The sequence below is a fragment of the Acomys russatus genome, chromosome 3 (assembly GCF_903995435.1).
Source record: "Acomys russatus chromosome 3, mAcoRus1.1, whole genome shotgun sequence".
NCBI lineage: Eukaryota > Metazoa > Chordata > Mammalia > Rodentia > Muridae > Acomys > Acomys russatus.
The window spans coordinates 7,246,277-7,263,988 of record NC_067139.1 but is presented as its reverse complement, the minus strand read 5'-3'; the positions used below and the strand labels follow the sequence as shown (position 1 = coordinate 7,263,988).

Genomic DNA, 17,712 nt, shown 5'->3' with positions numbered 1-17,712 from the left:
CACCTTGCTCCTCTGGCACTAACAATCTTTCCATGCCCTCTTCTGTGATGGTCCCTGAGACTTGGGTACAGGAGTTGTGTTATAATGGGTCACTTATGGCTGGGAAACCCGTGATCACTTGTTATTTGCATTTTGACCCATTGCGGGTTTTTTTTTTATAATGCTCTCTGTCTGCTGCAAAGAGCAGTCTATTTGATAAGGAACGAGAGGGACACTTATCTGTGGGTATAGTGACAAGTAATTCAAATGCAATGAGAAATTTTGCTGATTCAGTAAAGAAGTGGCCGCATGTTCTCCTCAAAGATCCACGACCTCACTCGCCCTGAGGAAGTTTCCAGGAACGGGTGTGACTTCTTCCTGTTGAGCTGGCCCTGAGGCTAAATGGACAGCTGTTGGGTTAGCATCAAGACGTGAGAGCGACTATTGCCCTCCTAGGAATATCATACCGTGCTGGTCATTACTGTGGACCACAGACATCACAGCTGGAAGAGATGAGTGGCTGCTTCCTTCCCTCGGAGGCTTTCACAGCAACTCCCAGATCTTCCTCAAGGAGGGAGACCTCAGGTCCTAGGCAGCCCCAATATTCTCAATACTGTGTTTCTCCAGCAACAACGATTTATCTTCAGCTTCTTGGAGGCAACTAAGGGCAACAGCAATAACTTTTTTATATTGCTTGAAAGGAGGTTTCTCATACCTGGGGCTTTAGTTACTCTGTGGCTCTTGGGGGTAACTTTGTTGGTGTAAATGGTAAAACTTCACTTAAACCATATAGGTATACACATGGACTTATATGTGTTATATGTAATTTGGAGTGGATAAAAAATAAATAGTCTGGCTGTAAAAATGACTCAGCCTTTAAAAGCTAGGGTCACAGCTAAAGCTATAAAAAATGATAATTCCTTATGGCTTTTCCAAACATCTTTAGTATTATTTTTCCTTTCTACCTTCCTCTCCTTCTGTATTAATCACTCTGTTCCCTCCTCATAATCTGTTTTCTGTCCCTACCTCTATCCTAAATATCTCATAATTTTGTTTTTATATAATTTCACAGTATTCTACTATGTATATGAACAATATTTTTATTATACATTTGTCATTTTTAGGACATTTAGTCTTTTTTCCCATTTCCTAGTAGGTGAATGAGGCTGAACAAGATCTGTGGAGTAGGATGCTGAGTCCTTTGCAGCTATGCCAAGAAGTGGCATAGCTGTGTCATGTGGTTGGCTAAAATCTCACCAACAGTGAATGAACGTTCCCTTGTGGCCTACATCCTTTCCCGCATTTTTTGTCAGTTGTTTTGTAGATCTTCACCAGTATGACTGGAGTAAGATGAAATCTCAAAGTTGTTTTGGGGGGCATTGGTTTGTTTTGGTTTTGAAACAGGCTCTCCCTATGGCACCCAGGCTGTCCGAGAACTCACTCACTATGTAAACCCAGAATAGCTCCAAGTTCACAAAGATCCAACTGCCTCTGCCTCCTGTGCCTGGTGTTTATGACATCTAGTGCCAAGCCTGGCTCAAAGTCGCCTTGATTTTTGTTTTCCTAATTGCTAAAGATGATAAACACTTGACTTTTTTCTTAGCCACCACTTTCTAGAACTCTCTATTCAGTGCCATAGCCCATTTTTTGAATGAGACATTTATTTTTGTTTGACACTTTGGGTTTTTTAAAAATTCTTTGTGTATTCTGGATATTAATCCTCTATCAGATGTATAGCTGACAAACATTATTTCCCACTTTGGAGCTTTTGTCTCACTTCATTGTATCTTTAGCTACACAGAAATCTTTTAGTTTTATGAGGTTCCACTTTTCATTTGGTATCCTTAATTCCTAGGTAAATGAAATCCTGTTCAGAAAGACCTTTCCTACACCTGTGGCATGTGCGCTGGTGGGTATGCAGGGCTTTCCCCCAGCAGTTTCTGTGTTCAGGTCTCACACTGAGGTCTATGGTCCATCTGGAGTTAGGTGCTCTTCCTCCTCTTCCCTTTTCTTCCTCCTCCTGCTCCTTTTATTTTTTCAGGTAGTGTACAGTTACATCATTTTCCCTTTTACCTTGCTTTTAACCCCTTTCCTTGATTCTTCTGGAAATTATGGCCTTTTTTCTTTGGTTTTTATTGTTACACACACACACACACACACACACACACACACACACACACACCTCCTCTCAATATTCTTGTCTGTGTGTGGGTCTTTGTCTAGGGGTGGGGCCCCAGGAGAATGCCTCCTTCCATGGCAGCATGTGTCCTGGTACTATACCGTAGGAAGCTGAGAAAGTTCTGAGCATCTGAAGTGCTGGGTGGCTGTGTATTGTCGTCAAGAGTTCAGATGTGTCAAGAGCTCGAAAGCACGCCTGTAATCCCAGCTCTTGAGGCGGCAGAGGCAGGCAGAGGATCTCTGTGAGTTCGAGGCCAGCCTGGTCTACAAAGTGAGTGCCGGACATCCAGAGCTACACAGAGAAACCCTGTCTCAAAAAGAAAGAAAGAAAAAAGAAAGGAAGGAAGGAAGGAAGAAAGAAAGAAAAGAAGTCCAAAGCTTCATACCCATAGGAAAATAATAAAGCCTTCCTTCTGAGGTGAGATTCAGAGTGAGAGAAAACCTTTCCCCAGGGGCTCATGCATGGATGTTGATAATGTGCAGAAAATGTCCACCATAGCTGCCTCCATGGCTCTGCATATTTATGGCCTACAGAAATGTCTCCACCTGGCATTAACTAAACTTGTCTCCTTGTTCAGCTGTAAATAATTACACTGCTTCATCGTTTAGCTGTGTATATAAACCCTGTCTTTGGCTCTCAGACTACTGAAACAATGGAATCCAGGAAATTGGAATTCTCCTAAGAATCTCGTGTTAAACAAAGTAAAAGCATGAAGCCTGGTGCCAGCCAGAGAAGTTTGCTTCTTGAACAGAGATTTCACAAAGTTCTGATGACTTGTCACACAACCTTGTGGGAGAAAGAAGCCATGGTGATAACATTGGGTGGGGTCACACCCTGGCTGGGACTGTTACCTATGCACACCAAGTACCCTCTGTTTAAAACTGAGCCCCAGGCTAGTGGTAGAAGGATGGGCTTGGGTGCTTGTCACTTAGTGATCTTTGTTCCATTTCCTAACGTAGCCACATTGAATCCATCTCTTTTGCCTGGTTTTGCACTCCTGTTTCTTTAATTGACCTATCCCTGCCCTGAGGCCAAGCCTTCTTGTTAGGGCTGCCTGCGTCCAGGTTCTTATCCTAACAACCCTAAGAGCAGCCACTCAGACCAACCACGCCTTGGAGACTCAAAAGCCAAGAATAGGGACAAAAGGTGACAGCCTCCTTACAGGGACAGCTATGGGCCAAGCAGTGACCCGATGCCACTGGTTCTCATGGAATACACTATTGGTGCTGAAGCCTTGGGCTGTAGCCCTAGTGCCACCATGTTCCTGTGAGAACAAGTGTCAACAATGGGTTGTGTCTTATATGTGCACACCAACTTGAGCACACTTTTAGAATTTAAATTTTGGAGACATTTTAAGAAGAGGAGCCTAAAATACAGACCCTAGATGTTCTATTGGGTACTTCAAGCAATGGATTAGCAACGACAATAAAAATGGACATATTTGTGTTATCTTTAGATAGCTCAGTTAACACAAGAACATAAAACATGATTCATTGTTCTCGTGTGGCCACTGTATGCACTTAAACTCAGATAAATGGATTAAAAGCTTTAATATTCATTAACTACCTACTCCTGCTACTCCTTGTCTCTCTGTCTCTGTCTCTCTGCCTCTGTGTGTGTGTCTCTGTGTCTCTGTCTGTCTCTGCTTCTGCCTCTCTCGGTGTCTCTGCTTCTCTCTGTGTCTCTGTCTCTCTCTGTGTCTCTGTCTCTCTCTGTGTCTTTGCTTCTCTCTGTGTCTGTGTCTCTGTCTCTCTCTCCCTCACTCCCTCTCTCCTCTCACCTCCTCCTTCTCCAGAATTGCTTTTCTCGTCGATCTGATACAATACCTGACAAACGCAGCTTACAGAAGGAAGGGTTTATTTTGGTTTCCAGTGTCAACACATACACTCCATCACTCCATCACTGTAGGGTGGTGAAGCAGCTGATCACATTGCATCCACATTTGTGAGGTCAAACATGGTGAAAGTTAACATTATGCCTAAGAAAATTCTAGGCTCTAAAAAAAAAAAAAAAAAAAAAAAAAAAAAAGAAAATTCTAGGCACAAAATGAATGCCAGAAAAACATTTTTGAGTGGACTAATTAAGCTTCCCATGATGAGGGATGTTTTTTCTTTAGCTCCATACTCTGATTGAATATTTTTCCCTTGACCTCACCCTTTGGCAGAATGTTTGCCGATCCCTAGAACTCTCTTCACTGCACTCTTTACATCTTTGTTTCTTAAGGTGTAGATCAAAGGGTTAAGGCTGGGAGTGACAATAGTGTAAAAAAGGGTAAAAAACTGCCCTTCCTCATGGGATATGGTATTTTGTGGCTTCATGTACATATAAATGAGTGTTCCATAAAACAGGGTCACTACCGTGAGGTGGGAACCGCACGTGTTAAGAACCTTCCTCCACCTTGATGCAGACTTGATCTTCATCACAGCTTGAGTGATAACTCCGTACGAGATGAGGATTAGTGATAGAGGAACCAGAAGAAATATAACTCCAAGGGTGAACACAACAATCTCAATAACTCTGGAATAAACACAAGCCATCTTTATCAGTGCTGGCATCTCACAGAAAAAATTATCCACTTCCCGGTGCCCACACCTTGGCAATTTCAAAGTCAAGGAACAAACAATCAAGGCACTGCCAAGACCACCCAACCAGGTTGACAGCACCATCTTCTGGCAAAGAACGGGGTGCATTATTACTGTGTAGTGAAGAGGTTGACAGACAGCAGCATAGCGGTCATAGGCCATCACAGCCAAGAGGAGACACTCTGTGGCTCCCAGGTCCAGGGCAAAGAAGAACTGGAGTGCACACCCTCCGTATGTAATAGACTTCTTTGAGCCCCAGAGGTTTACCAGCATCTGTGGGACGATGCTAGTCGTATAGCAGAGGTCCACAAAAGACAAGTTAGATAAGAAGAAATACATGGGCGTGTGGAGTTGAGAGTCCAGAAAGGACACTAGAATGATGGTTGTGTTTCCCACCAAAGTCACAACATAGAAGACAAAGACGACCGCAGAGATGATGTGCTCCAACTGGGGTCGACTGGAGAATCCCAGAAGGATGAAGTCTGTCTCAGAGCTTCTGTTGTTGGTTTCCATTGCTCCTTAGGAAAGGCTAGGGGACAATATTATAACAGCCAAAATTAATTTCAGCCTTGGGTGGAAGGGAAAGTCTCTGACTTCCGTCAAGAGCGTTCAAAATTCATCCATCTGCATGAGTCTTCTTATTGGACAATATTTTAAAATATTTGTCAATGACCAGAGCGTCTCCGTATTTACTTGCATCTATGTGATATTACGATATGCTGAACGCTGTCTCTGCGCATTAGAAACCATTGAAAACCATGAATATGTAGTTCCAGCTCACCCATGGTTCTGTGCGTTTTTGATTTTGTGTTAAAGGATAATAATTATAAAAGTGAGATTATATACTATGTGTGTGTGCATGAATTTGTGGGGGGAGGGGTGGGGTGTGTGTGCATGTGTGTGTGGGTGTGTGCGTGTGTGTGTGTGCGTGCATGTGTGTGTGCATGTGTGCGTGTGCGCGCGCGCGCGCGTGTGTGTGTGTGTGTGTGTGTGTGTGTGTGTGTGTGTGTTAGCTGTGTTGGCCTTGAACCACCACATCCTGCTGTAATGGAAAAGATCTTGAAATTTTCTAATGGAACTATATTATTTATCACATGATTATGAAAAATCTTTCCTTTATCAAAGGAGCTGAGCTTCAAGCAAAAGGTTTTACTTTTTTGGATGCTCCACCACTTGATAACAGAATCACTTTTTCTTGTGTTCATTTACAAATGCCTAAGTCCCCATCACTATAACGATCATAATTGCACCACCGCCTCCTTTTTCTCTTCTTCTGAGTTTTTCTCTATTCGGCATAGTGGGCACTGTGCTTTCTGGTGCGCATTCTGGTGTTCACAACTACACATTCCTGTATTGTTGATATGTCTTTGCTTGCCAAGAAATACTAGCTTTTCTAATTATTAACCTTTTTATATGTGCCATTTTTAATACCCTTAACGTGTCATGCTACACCTTCTGCTTAGCTTCACGGATTTATTTCATGGTTGAACACTGAACTACTTCAGAATATTTTGGCCACCACATACACATAGCAACAGCCACTGTCAGCTTCTGGTCACTGGCCACTCCACAGAAGTAGCCAGGCAGATGACTCAGCCAGAGACAGTTCATAGGATAAGCAGTAAGGTGGCTGTCCTTCTCAAATTCACCAATCACCAGTGGATTTTCTTGTTACTCTGCATCCTATTAAGGAAAAATTATCACCCGGTTACCTTTAAAAGAGAATAGATAAGGAAGAAAACTTTCATCAATCTTGCTGTTTCTGAGTCATGTGACCTCCTTACAGACGTGCAGTGTGTAGTCGTTCAGTGTCTCGTTTGTCAGTGCATTCCGACATGAACTTTAGACCTAGAGTTCCTTATATTTATAGTGTTCTTAGGGGCATGAAAATAAAGCCTCGTTTTCATTAAAGTAAGGTAATGATAAATTATCTCGCATAAATCATTGTTGTATAAATCTTAGAGCATGCAAATATTTTCATTATAAAATGGAATATTTATTCACAAATCATATGGAATGGAAATGTACTTTTTTCTAGTATGAAGGGGTAGATTTAACTGAGTATCAAGTGTTTAATATTAGTAGGACGTCGACTAAGTCAAGCAAAGTGCTTAGCTGAACTTGTTTTCCTTTTCCTTGTTCTTTTTGTTTTATCTCTGTACGACCCTTTTTGAGTCAAAGTCCCTTATAACCCAGCCTGGCCATGAACCTTGTGTAGCAGGGGATGGCCTTGAATTCATTCATGATCTCTCTGCTGCTTCCAAGTGCCGTAAGTGCTGGGGTTGCAGGCATGTGCTACCACCCCTGATAAAGTCCAAACGATGTTCATGGTATCAAATCCCAGGTGTACACTGTACATAAGCTGGACTCTTGGGCAGTAATTTAACCCACTGGAATACTATATTTCCATATGTGAAGTGAATATAATTAGATGCCCTTCTTCACTGGGGGGTTCTGAGCACTGACACTCACGGGAAGATCTAGAACCTGTGTTTCTATTTAATTTCCCAAAGACAGACTACTCACACTTCTAACAAGCACAATTCTCCATGACCCCTTCAGTTTTGCAAGACTGATTTTACATTATGGTTTAGAGCTAAACTCCAATATCTCGATTTTTTTTAAACCTGGCTTCTAAAATGCACAACAGTTATACTGTGCAGAGAAAGCAAGGGTAGGAGATGACCTCAGCTTCCAAAATGCTGGGGTTACAAATGACGTAGGGTTCGTTGGATTTCTTAAAGCTGAGAATGTTCAGAATTTATGAGCCATGATTTCTGACTTGGAAGCAGGCCTCAGAAGCTCTGACTCCAGCCTCCAGCAACACAGACATTCTTTCCAAAGAACAATCAACGGCCCCTACTGGATGAGCTTCATGACAGGGAAATCAGCTTTCCTTCTAAGTGGTGCCTCTTACACTAAGCACAAAATCTCCTTTTTTGGTGAAATCCAGCCACTGGATCTTTCTTTTGCTTCCTAAATTATCACTACAGTAATCTATTCACCATAGCTTCACATCTAAAATGATTTTCATTGATAAGTAAAACAGATGCAGTCATGAAAGAAGGAAGGTGCTGAGTAGAAAAACAGCCTGGTAACTAGGACCCAGCCAGGAAAGCAGGACAACCACAAGACGCCCTCTCTGCACCTCAGCACTTCATAATTCCTCCTGGACCAGCCACTACCAAGATGCCTCTGGTTGAGCCCTCCCTTTCACTATATTAGGTTAAGAATGTAAATATAAGTGTATATTGGGTCATTTGTCTTATCAAAACTTGGAGCTCCAGCAAGATTGCTCAGCAGTTGAAAGGCCCTTATGGTGCAAGCCTGAAGACCTGGGTTCCGTTGTCAGAGCCCACATAATGGTGGAAGGAGAGAAGTAACTCCCAGTAGTTGTTCCTTGACCAATACATGTAAAGCACACCACACACACACACACACACACACAAATACAATAAATAAGAGTATTGACTGTATCTTGTTTCTTTTAACTTTAGAAGCTATTATGAAATAAAATCTTAAATGTCTCTGTACAGACAGAGCACTTTACCAGATGTTTCTTGTGCCGTGTGACCTTGAATTTTCATGGGGTTTTGTTGTTGTTGTTGTTGTTGTTGCTGCTGCTGCTGTTGTTCCTGTTATTGTTTTCCAGCTGCCATCATAATTCATCCACCCCTCAAATTCATGAAGTCAAAGGTGAGAGCAATAGCATAAAATAGCAACACTGTGGAAGAGTACTGGGAACATCTATGCTGCCAACACCTTGCCAAAACATACATCAGTATTTTTAGATGAAATGCTCACTGGCTCTTCATAAATTCTGAATCATTTAAGACCCGAGGCGTTCTTATTAGAAATGCCACAGCAGAAATGCTCTTTGAAAGTTCATGTTGTGACCTAAATAAAGCATTGTTTGTGTTTTAACTATTCTACTTATCAATGTAAGCCTTTGTCCTCAAATTTTGAGTGTTGTTTAACTTTATTATAGATGTATCATATTATAAATGAGGCTTAGAACACTGTGCCTCAAGGTATTTGTGGTTAAAAGTAATGTGCTACATTTAAAAGAAAACTGGTTTGTCAATGGTATATTCCAGTTTCCAATAATATAATATATTGCTTCACTTACTAAGTTCAATAATTTTTAAGATAAATGAACTAAGAATATCTGGGGACCGTTTGATATGTATAATGATTGGATGAGAAATAGAAACAAAATTTTGAAACTCTTAATATTTAAAAAGAAGTTAAGGGAATCATGTGTTAGTGATAAGCCAAGAGGCATGTTGCTGTCATCAGAAGTCCAAACAGGAAAAAATAAGGTCACAAGAGTAGAGTTCCTTTAAAATCCTGGGTTCAGATCACCTGGATGTCTCCTGACATCAGTCCCTGACTCCTCTTTACTATGTGGAATTTTCCAGGCCAATAGGCTTTTATATGTATTGGTTTCTTCACTTGCAGTTATTCGAACAGAGCCTGCTCTGTTCAATGTTTGAAAGAGCTTTAATGACGAGTAAACCTGGAATACTTAGCACAGTGCTTGATGCCCGAGGACCACTCGGAAACTTCAAAGTACACCAACAAGCAATTTTGAATTTAGTCCTCTTTCCTAAGAGGTCTCTGATGTAACCATATTACAATCATCATTTTACACCTTTCAGAACTTTGCCTTTCTGTTCCATGGAGGCCTATGCTGTCTATGATCTGGTTCTAAGTCGTGTCCTTTTCTGTTGGATGCAGCATACACAAGACTCACCACAAGACACGATGATTAGAATATGTTTCCAGGCAGGGAGAGTTCAAAGGTGCCATGCTTTTCTCTAGTCCAAATGTACCTGTGTTCCCATGAGGATGTTTCCAGGCAGGGAGAGTTCAAAGGTGCCATGCTTTTCTCTAGTCCAAATGTACCTGTGTTCCCATGAGGATGATCTCACCTTTCATTGATAATGCAGAGAAAGTTCTTGTGCAGAAGGGTGTGAAAGTGCTGGAAATAAAGTTAGATTAACTGCCAGCCTTTTTATAACAATCCCACAAACCCGTTCATACATAAGAGCAACCGTTGAACAAAGACTCCATAGCATTAGTATCTATTTAATTTAAATGATGGATTAGAATTAGATCTGAAAACAATGGGAAAAAAATCAGTGAATGCTAACTATATTTTGGTTCAATATTTGAAATTGTTTATGGCATACCCTTATTCATAATTACACCTACTGTTTTGCATGAGGGAACTGTGCTGCTTGCTTTGTATTCCAAGGCTACTTAAATGTAGTGAAAAAGTGCTTGTGCTCAACTCTAAGGGCTACTCTTTTGGCATAGTTTAAGCCCACGGGGATTGGTGTCCACAGAGGTGATTAAGGAAATCTGTGACTGTAGTCAGAATCCTATCCAAATAGCATTTCATGATGGGTTCCCTTAAGACGATGGCATCACCTCTTCCTTTTGTTTTAGATTTCAAAAGAAGCTAATTTTATGGATAGACTTAAATACTTAGTACTCTGTTAAGCTTACATTGAAAAGTAGAAGTGTGACGTAAGTCTATCTATAAAAGTTAACACATAATTTGAAATAGCTTCGCCAATGGGTAGCAAATTGAAGAGCTTGATACCTAAGTGTTGCGGCTACAGGACAGAGAATAGCTGATGTCTAAACACGTTCGTGAAGTAACCATAATTGTCAGTGCATGGATTATGTCACCCTTGCTCCATTGTCAATTACATTAAAACAACAGATGGAAATTCTTGAAGCTACTGACAATTCTAGAACTGGAAACTTGACAATAGCTGAAGGCCTCCTGCCTTGTCACCCTTCCCTCGTGGGGAAATCACAGGGACTCATAGTGATGAATCATGTTCCTTACACACTCACTTAAAAAATAAGATACATCTTACCCCACATTCATATGTGAGTGCTTAAATATGTTCCTTAAGCTTATTTGCTTTGAATTTAAGCAAAACAAAAACAAAAACAAAACAAAACAAAAACAACAACAAAAACTCATAGTTTATGCCAGTGAAGGATTTTCTTTTTTCACTTAATGTTTTTGTATGGTTTATTCAATATGTTTTGTCCAGCTGTGACTTACTGTCCATTGTGAGCATGTGTTACTAAAGATTCCCTTGTTGATAGATATCCACACAGATTAGTTCCCAGCTTATGTGAGTGGTTCCGTGGTGAATGATTCTATATAGGTCTCACTAAGCATAAAGTCAAGAAAGCCTGGGTGTGTGTGCCTAGTATGGGAATCGCTGGTTTGTGGAATACATTAGGAGTAAACTTTACAATCCATTACTTCCTAATGAATTTTATCAGTTTGTCCTACACTTATTACATATAGATTATTCTATTGATCTGTATATTCTGAAGCACATGGAATTATAGAGATTGGCACGATTGCCAGTTGAAATGGTGTAAACGTCATCTACCGTGGCTTTGTTGTGTTGTGGGATTCTGATCAGAGAGTCAGGACACCAAGGTTTCTTCAGGGAAACAGTTTTGACATGAATACTCAGACTACTTCTTGTTCATAAAGAGCCCAAATGACAAATACAAAACAAAAACAAAAAAACAACAACAAAAAAAACCCCGAAACGAACAAACGGAGAGGGGCACTTTTTATACAATTTGTTTGCTCCTTTGTCTCTCTATTTGGTAATTCGTTGGTTATTTTAAAACCTTAAGGCGAGGTTCTCAAGATGTCCTGAGTGTAGAGGGCGGAAGGGCTACTTGGGGCATGTACAAGGTCTCATGTAAGCAGTTTGGCAGAGAGCAACCACGTGGCAGGCTCTCTGTCCTTTCTTCAAGGTCTTTGGAAAGGCTTACTAAGTACAGTGGAGTTGTAGGAGATGTGTGATCCAGTTTAGTGTATATTCAAGAATGCTGCTTGGCCCACATGGCTATTTTTTTTTCTTCTCCCTGGATCTTAGGGCTCCTTACACGTCTTTGATGCTTGAATCCCTTCAGGGCCAAAGAGCACCATCCTGGCTTATATTTCTAGACCAACATCACACAGGTGGCTGGGTTTTTTTTTTTTCAATCAAGGCCTCAATAATGCTGGAGACATACCTTATAACCAATGCGACTATGTAGGAGTGGGATTAAATGGGCCCCCAGTGCTAAAACCAGAATATTTATGGAGGTTTTTAAGACATCAAAAGTTAAAAGCTGTCCCCCAAATCAGCTATCTGGGTTCTAACCAAGTCTGTATGGGGACATGAGCGGCAGGGTATGTTTTCAATATACAATCTGTTGATGTCCCACTTTGGGGACTCAATCTAATGTGGTTGAACACATTTTTAATATGTTAATGTCTTTTTAGGATTTTTTTGTTTGTTTCTTTCTTTTTTGTTTGAAACAATGACACTAACAGATGTCATGTATCAAGTGGACCTAACTGACATCTACAGAACTTTTCACCCAAACACAAAAGATTAAAACTTTTTCTCAGCACCTCACAGAACCTTCTCCAAAATTGACCATATACTCAGTCACAAAGCAAGCCTCAAAAGACACAAGAAGATTGAAATAATCCCTTGTATTTTATCAGACCACAATGGACTAAAACTGGACCTCAACAACAAGAGAAATAAGAAAAATTCTACACATTAATGGAAACTGAACAGCTCTCTACTCAAGGACAACTGGGTCAGGGAAGAAATAAAGAAATAAAATATTTCTTAGAATTCAATAAAAATGTAGGCACAACATACCAAAACCTATGGGACACAATGAAAGCAATGCTAAGAGGAAAGTTCATAGCACTAAGGGCCATCGTAAAGAAATTGGAGACATCAGATACAAGCAACTTAATGGCACACCTGAAAGCCCTAGGGGAAAAAAGCAGTCACACCCAAGAGGAGTAGAAGGCTGGAAAAAGAAATCAAACTCAGGGCTGAAATCATTAAGTTAGAAACAAAGAGAACAATTCAAAGAATCAATGAAACCAAGAGCTGGTTCTTTGAGAAAATCATTAAGATAGACAAACCATTAGCCACACTTAACTAAATGGCAGAAAGACATTAACAAAACCGGAAATGAAAAGGGGGAAATAACAACAGACAAGGAGGAGATCCAAAGAATCATTAGGTGTTATTTTAAAAATCTATATACTAAAAAATTTGAAAACCTAAATGAAATGGACAATTTTCTCCATAGATTCCACTTACCAAAGTTAAATAAAGATCAGGTAAACAAGCTAAATAGTCATATAACCCCTACGGAAATAAAAAGCAGTCATTAAAAGTCTCCTGTCCAAAACAAAAACAAAACAAAACAAAAAAAAAACCAACCCAGGGCTAGATGGTTTCAGCACAGAATTCTGCCAGATTTTCAATGAAGAGCTAATATTAATATTCTTCAAACTGTTCCACGAAATAGAAACAGAAGAAACATTTTTGCCAAACTCATTCTATGAGGCTGTGGTCATCTTGATACTTAAACCATGCAAAGGCCCAACAAAGAAAGAGCATTTCAGACTACTTTCCTTTATGAACATTGATGCAAAAGTGCTCCTCAATAAAACACTCACATACCAAATCAAAGAATACATTGAAACTATCATGCACCATAACCAAGTGGGTTTCATCCCAGGCATGCAGGGATGGTTCAATATATGGAAATCTATCAATGTAATCCACCACATAAACAAACTGAAAGAAAAAAACACATGATCATCTCCATAGATGCCAAAAAGTCATTTGACTAAACCCAACACCTATTCATGTTAAAAGTCTTGAAGAAATCAGGCATACAAGACACATACTTGAAGCTAGTAAACTCAATGTATACCAAGCCTATAGCCAATATCAAACTAAAGGGAGAGAAATGTAAATCAATTCCACTGAATCAGAACAAGGCAAGGCTGCCCAATCTATCCATAGCTCTTCAATATAGTACTTGAAGTCCTAGCTAGAGCAATCAGACAACTAAAGGACATCAAGGGGATAAAAAATTGGAAGAAAGCAGTCAAAGTAACACTTCGTGGATGATATGATAGTACACATAAGTACCCAAACAAATTCTACCAAGGCACTCCTACAGCTGATAAACACCTTTAGCAAAGTGACCGGATACAAAATTAACTAAAAAGAAAACAAAAACAAACAAACAAAAAAAACAAACAACAAACCTCAGTAGTCCTTTTGTATACAAATAGCAAATGAGCTGAGAAAGAAATTAGGGAAACAACACCCTTCACAATAGCCACAAATAATATAAATATCTTGGTGTAACTCTAACCAAGCAAGTGAAAGACTTGTATGAAAAAAACTTCAAGTCTCTGAAGAAAGAGATTGAAGAAAATATCAGAAGATGGAAAGATGTCCCATGCTCATGGATCGGGAGAATCAACATAGTAAAACTGGCCCTCTTACCAAAAGCAATTTACAGATTCAACGCAATCCCTATCAAAATACCTACACAATTTTTAAAGTCCTTGAAAGATCTATTCTCAACTTCATATGGAAAAACAAAAAACCCAGAATAGCTAACACAATCCTGTACAATGAAAGATCTTCTGGAGGTATCTCAGTTCCTGATCTCAAGCTGTACTATAGAGCAACAGTAATAACAACTGCATGGTACTGGCATAGAAACAGACTGGTAGATCAATGGAATCCAATCAAAGACCCAGAATTAAACCTACACGCCTATGGACACTTGATTTTTGGCAAAGGAGCCAAAACCATACAATGGAAAAAAGATAGCATTTTCAACCAATGGTGCTGGCCTAACTGGATGTCAATATATAGGGAAAAATGCAAATACCTCTATTTATCACCTTGCATAAAACCAAGTCCAAGTAGATTAAATACCTCAACATAAAACCAGACACACTAAATCTGTTAGAAGAAAAAGTGGAGAAGAGCGTTGAACTCATTGGCACAGGAGACAACTTCCTGAACAGAACACCAACAGCTCAGGCTCTAGCATCAACAGTTAATAAATGAGACCACATGAAACTAGGAAGCTCTGTAAAGAAAAGGACACCATCATCAGAACAAAATGACAGCCTACAGACTGGGAGAGGTCTTCATCAATCCTACATCTGACAGAGGGCTAATATCTAAATTATAAAACACAAGAAATTAAACACCAATGAACCAAATGATCCAATTTAAAAATGGAGTACAGAGCTAAAAGAATTCTCAACAAAGGTGTATCAAATGGCCAAGGGATACTTTTAAAATTGCTCAATGTCCTTAGTTATCAGGAAAATGAAAATCAAAACAACTCTAAGATTCCATTTTACACCCATCAGAACAGCTAAGATCAAACACTCAAGTAACAGCACATGCTGTTGAGGATATGGAGAAAGAGGAACCCTTTTCCGTTGCTGGTGGGAGTGCAAACTTGTACAACCACTTTGGAAAGCAATCTGGCACTTTTTCAGATCATTGGCAATAGCTCTGCCTCAAAACCAAGCTATACCACTCCTGGGCATATACCCAAAAGGCACTCCACCACACAACAAGGACAGTTGATCAACTATGTTCATAGAAGCTTTATTCATAATAGCCAGAACCTGGAAACAACCTAACTGTCCCTCAACCAAAGAATGGATAAAGAAATTGTGATATACTTACACAATGGAATACTACTATGCTATTAAAAACAAGGAAATCATGAAAATTGCAGCAGGCAAATGATTGGAACTAGAAAATATCCTGAGTGAGGTAACCCAGACCCTGAAAGACATGCATGGTATATACTAATTTATAAGCAAATATTAGCCATATAATGCAGGATAACCATACTACAATCCACAGACCTAAAGAAGGTAAGTAACAAGGAGGACCCTTGGGAGGATGCTTAATTCTCACTAAGAAGGGCAAATAGACTAGAAGTAGTTTAAGAGAGGGAACAGGATGGAACCTATTGTAGAAATCCTTTGAAAGATTCCGCCCAGCAGAGGATTAAAGCAGATGCTGAGACTCACAGCCAAATTTTGGGCAGAGTGCAGGGAGTTTTATGGAAGAGTTGGGGGATAGAAGGACTTGGAGCATACAGGAGCTCCACATGGGGACCAACAGAACCAGCAAGTCTGTACCCAGAGGGGCCTGTGGCGACTAATGCATCAACCAAGGACCATGCATGGAGAGGACCTAGGCCCACTGCTCAGACATAACTGATAGGCAGCTCATTCTCCACGTGGGTCCCCAATATGGGGAGCAGGGGCTGTCTTTGATATGCACTCTGTTGTCCACTTGTTGATCATTTCTGCTGGCAGGACGCCCTTCCCAGGCCACAGAGGAAGAGCAGCCAGACAGTCCTGGTGAGGCTTGATAGGCTGGGGTCAAATGGTAGGGGAGGAGGCAATCTCCCTTTCTGAGGACTAAGGGAAGTGGATAGGGGGAAGTGGGGGGGAACGATGGGACCAGGAGGAGATGAGGGAGGGCACTACAATTGGGATGCGGGGTGAATATGTTTAAATAAATTAATAAGTTACTTAAAAACTGTAAGCCAACTAAGCTCCATCCTCCCGTGCTGCTTATGGTTGTGGTCTGTATTAGAGCAGCGAACCATCAACTAGGACAGGGGATTCCTTAGACTCTTTTGACAATTTGAGATAAAGCTTCTCATACCCGGCTCTGAGTTTGTTTTGTTTGTCTTTGTATTTGTTTTGTTTTGGTTGGGTTGGGTTTTTGTTGTGGTGTTTGTTCTTGTTTTGTTTGTTTGTTTTTTTTTTTTTTTTAGTCTATGGCTCTTGATTATTGACCCAAATGGTATAATTTCTTTAAATTATATGTGTATGAATATTATATATAAAATAACTCCCTGCTTACTTTTCACTCAGTGTTATTTATCCCTCCTTCCACCCTCTTATTTTGTGTATTTCTCCATGCTCCCTTCCCAATTAACTGGCCATTTTTTTCCATTTTTCCCTTCACAACACCTTTTCTTTTCATTCCTCACCCTAGAACTCCTTCACACTCCCAGCCCCTTTTTTACTTCCTTGTTTCTGTGGTTAATATGGGTTTTACACATCTCTAGCTTTGGAAATAACCGTAAATGATAGAGAACATGCAACAGTTGCTTTTCTGGGTCTGGGTTACCTAAACCAATATAATATGTTCTACTTTCATTGGCTTTGAAGGGACTCTGGCCAGCTGACGTGTGGCAAGCATGGCTCTGGCAGTCTTGGCCTTTTCCTCATTGCTCTGCTTTGCTGAAAACACTTAGATTCCATCCCTGGAGCTAGCTGCCAAGGTCTATTCCCTTACTTGGCCACTTCCTCTTCCTGAGGCTGACTACCAAGGTCCAGCTATCAAAGCATCAAAGTCCAGCAATCAAAAGCCCCCTCTGACTCACCTAATTAACACGCCCAATTAAAATGAAACACCTCATTCTAACATGGGATTTCCTCTTTTACTTTTATAAACTGTCATTTGCCCGTGGGCCATGTCTGTCGCCTCTCTATGCAGAGGCCGTCCTTTGGCATACTCCAGGAGAAATGCCCACTCCCTCTCCCTTGGTCTCGTCCCCGGTCCACTCATCATCCTGTCTTTATCTCTTATTCCCAGTTCTTTGTCTCTCTGGAGCAAATAAATCTCCCTTTGTGCTGAGAACTTGGTCTTGGGAGTCTTGCACAGATACTGATCTCCTCAGATTGACCTGCACATTTCATAATTTTATTTTTCTTTACAATTGAGTATGATTCCACAGCTTTATTTCCCAGTTATCAGCTAAAGCACATTTAAGGCTATTTCCATTTCTTAGCTATTGTGAATAAGCAGAATGAACATGGCTAAGGGAGCATCTGTGGGGTAGAATGTCAAGTCCTCTGGGAAGATGCCCAGGAGTGCTATAACTGTGTCCTATGCTAGATATATTGTTCGCTTTTTGAGAAGTGCCACACGGAGTTCAAGAGTGGCTGTACCGGTTTGCAGTCCAACCAACAGTGAACAAGGATTTTCCTTTCCTCCAACCTCACCAGCACGTATGTTATTTTGCTATTAGCCATTCCAGCAG

At 40.5% G+C, this 17,712-nt stretch overlaps 1 protein-coding gene across 1 annotated transcript; it reads right to left on the bottom strand.

The window, feature by feature from the left end:
• Nucleotides 1-4,308: 4,308 nt before the first annotated feature.
• Nucleotides 4,309-5,253, bottom strand: LOC127186909 (putative olfactory receptor 2W6). Its single transcript, XM_051143191.1, has one exon. The coding sequence runs from the start codon at nucleotides 5,251-5,253 to the stop codon at nucleotides 4,309-4,311; it is 945 nt and encodes a 314-aa protein (XP_050999148.1).
• Nucleotides 5,254-17,712: the final 12,459 nt, after the last annotated feature.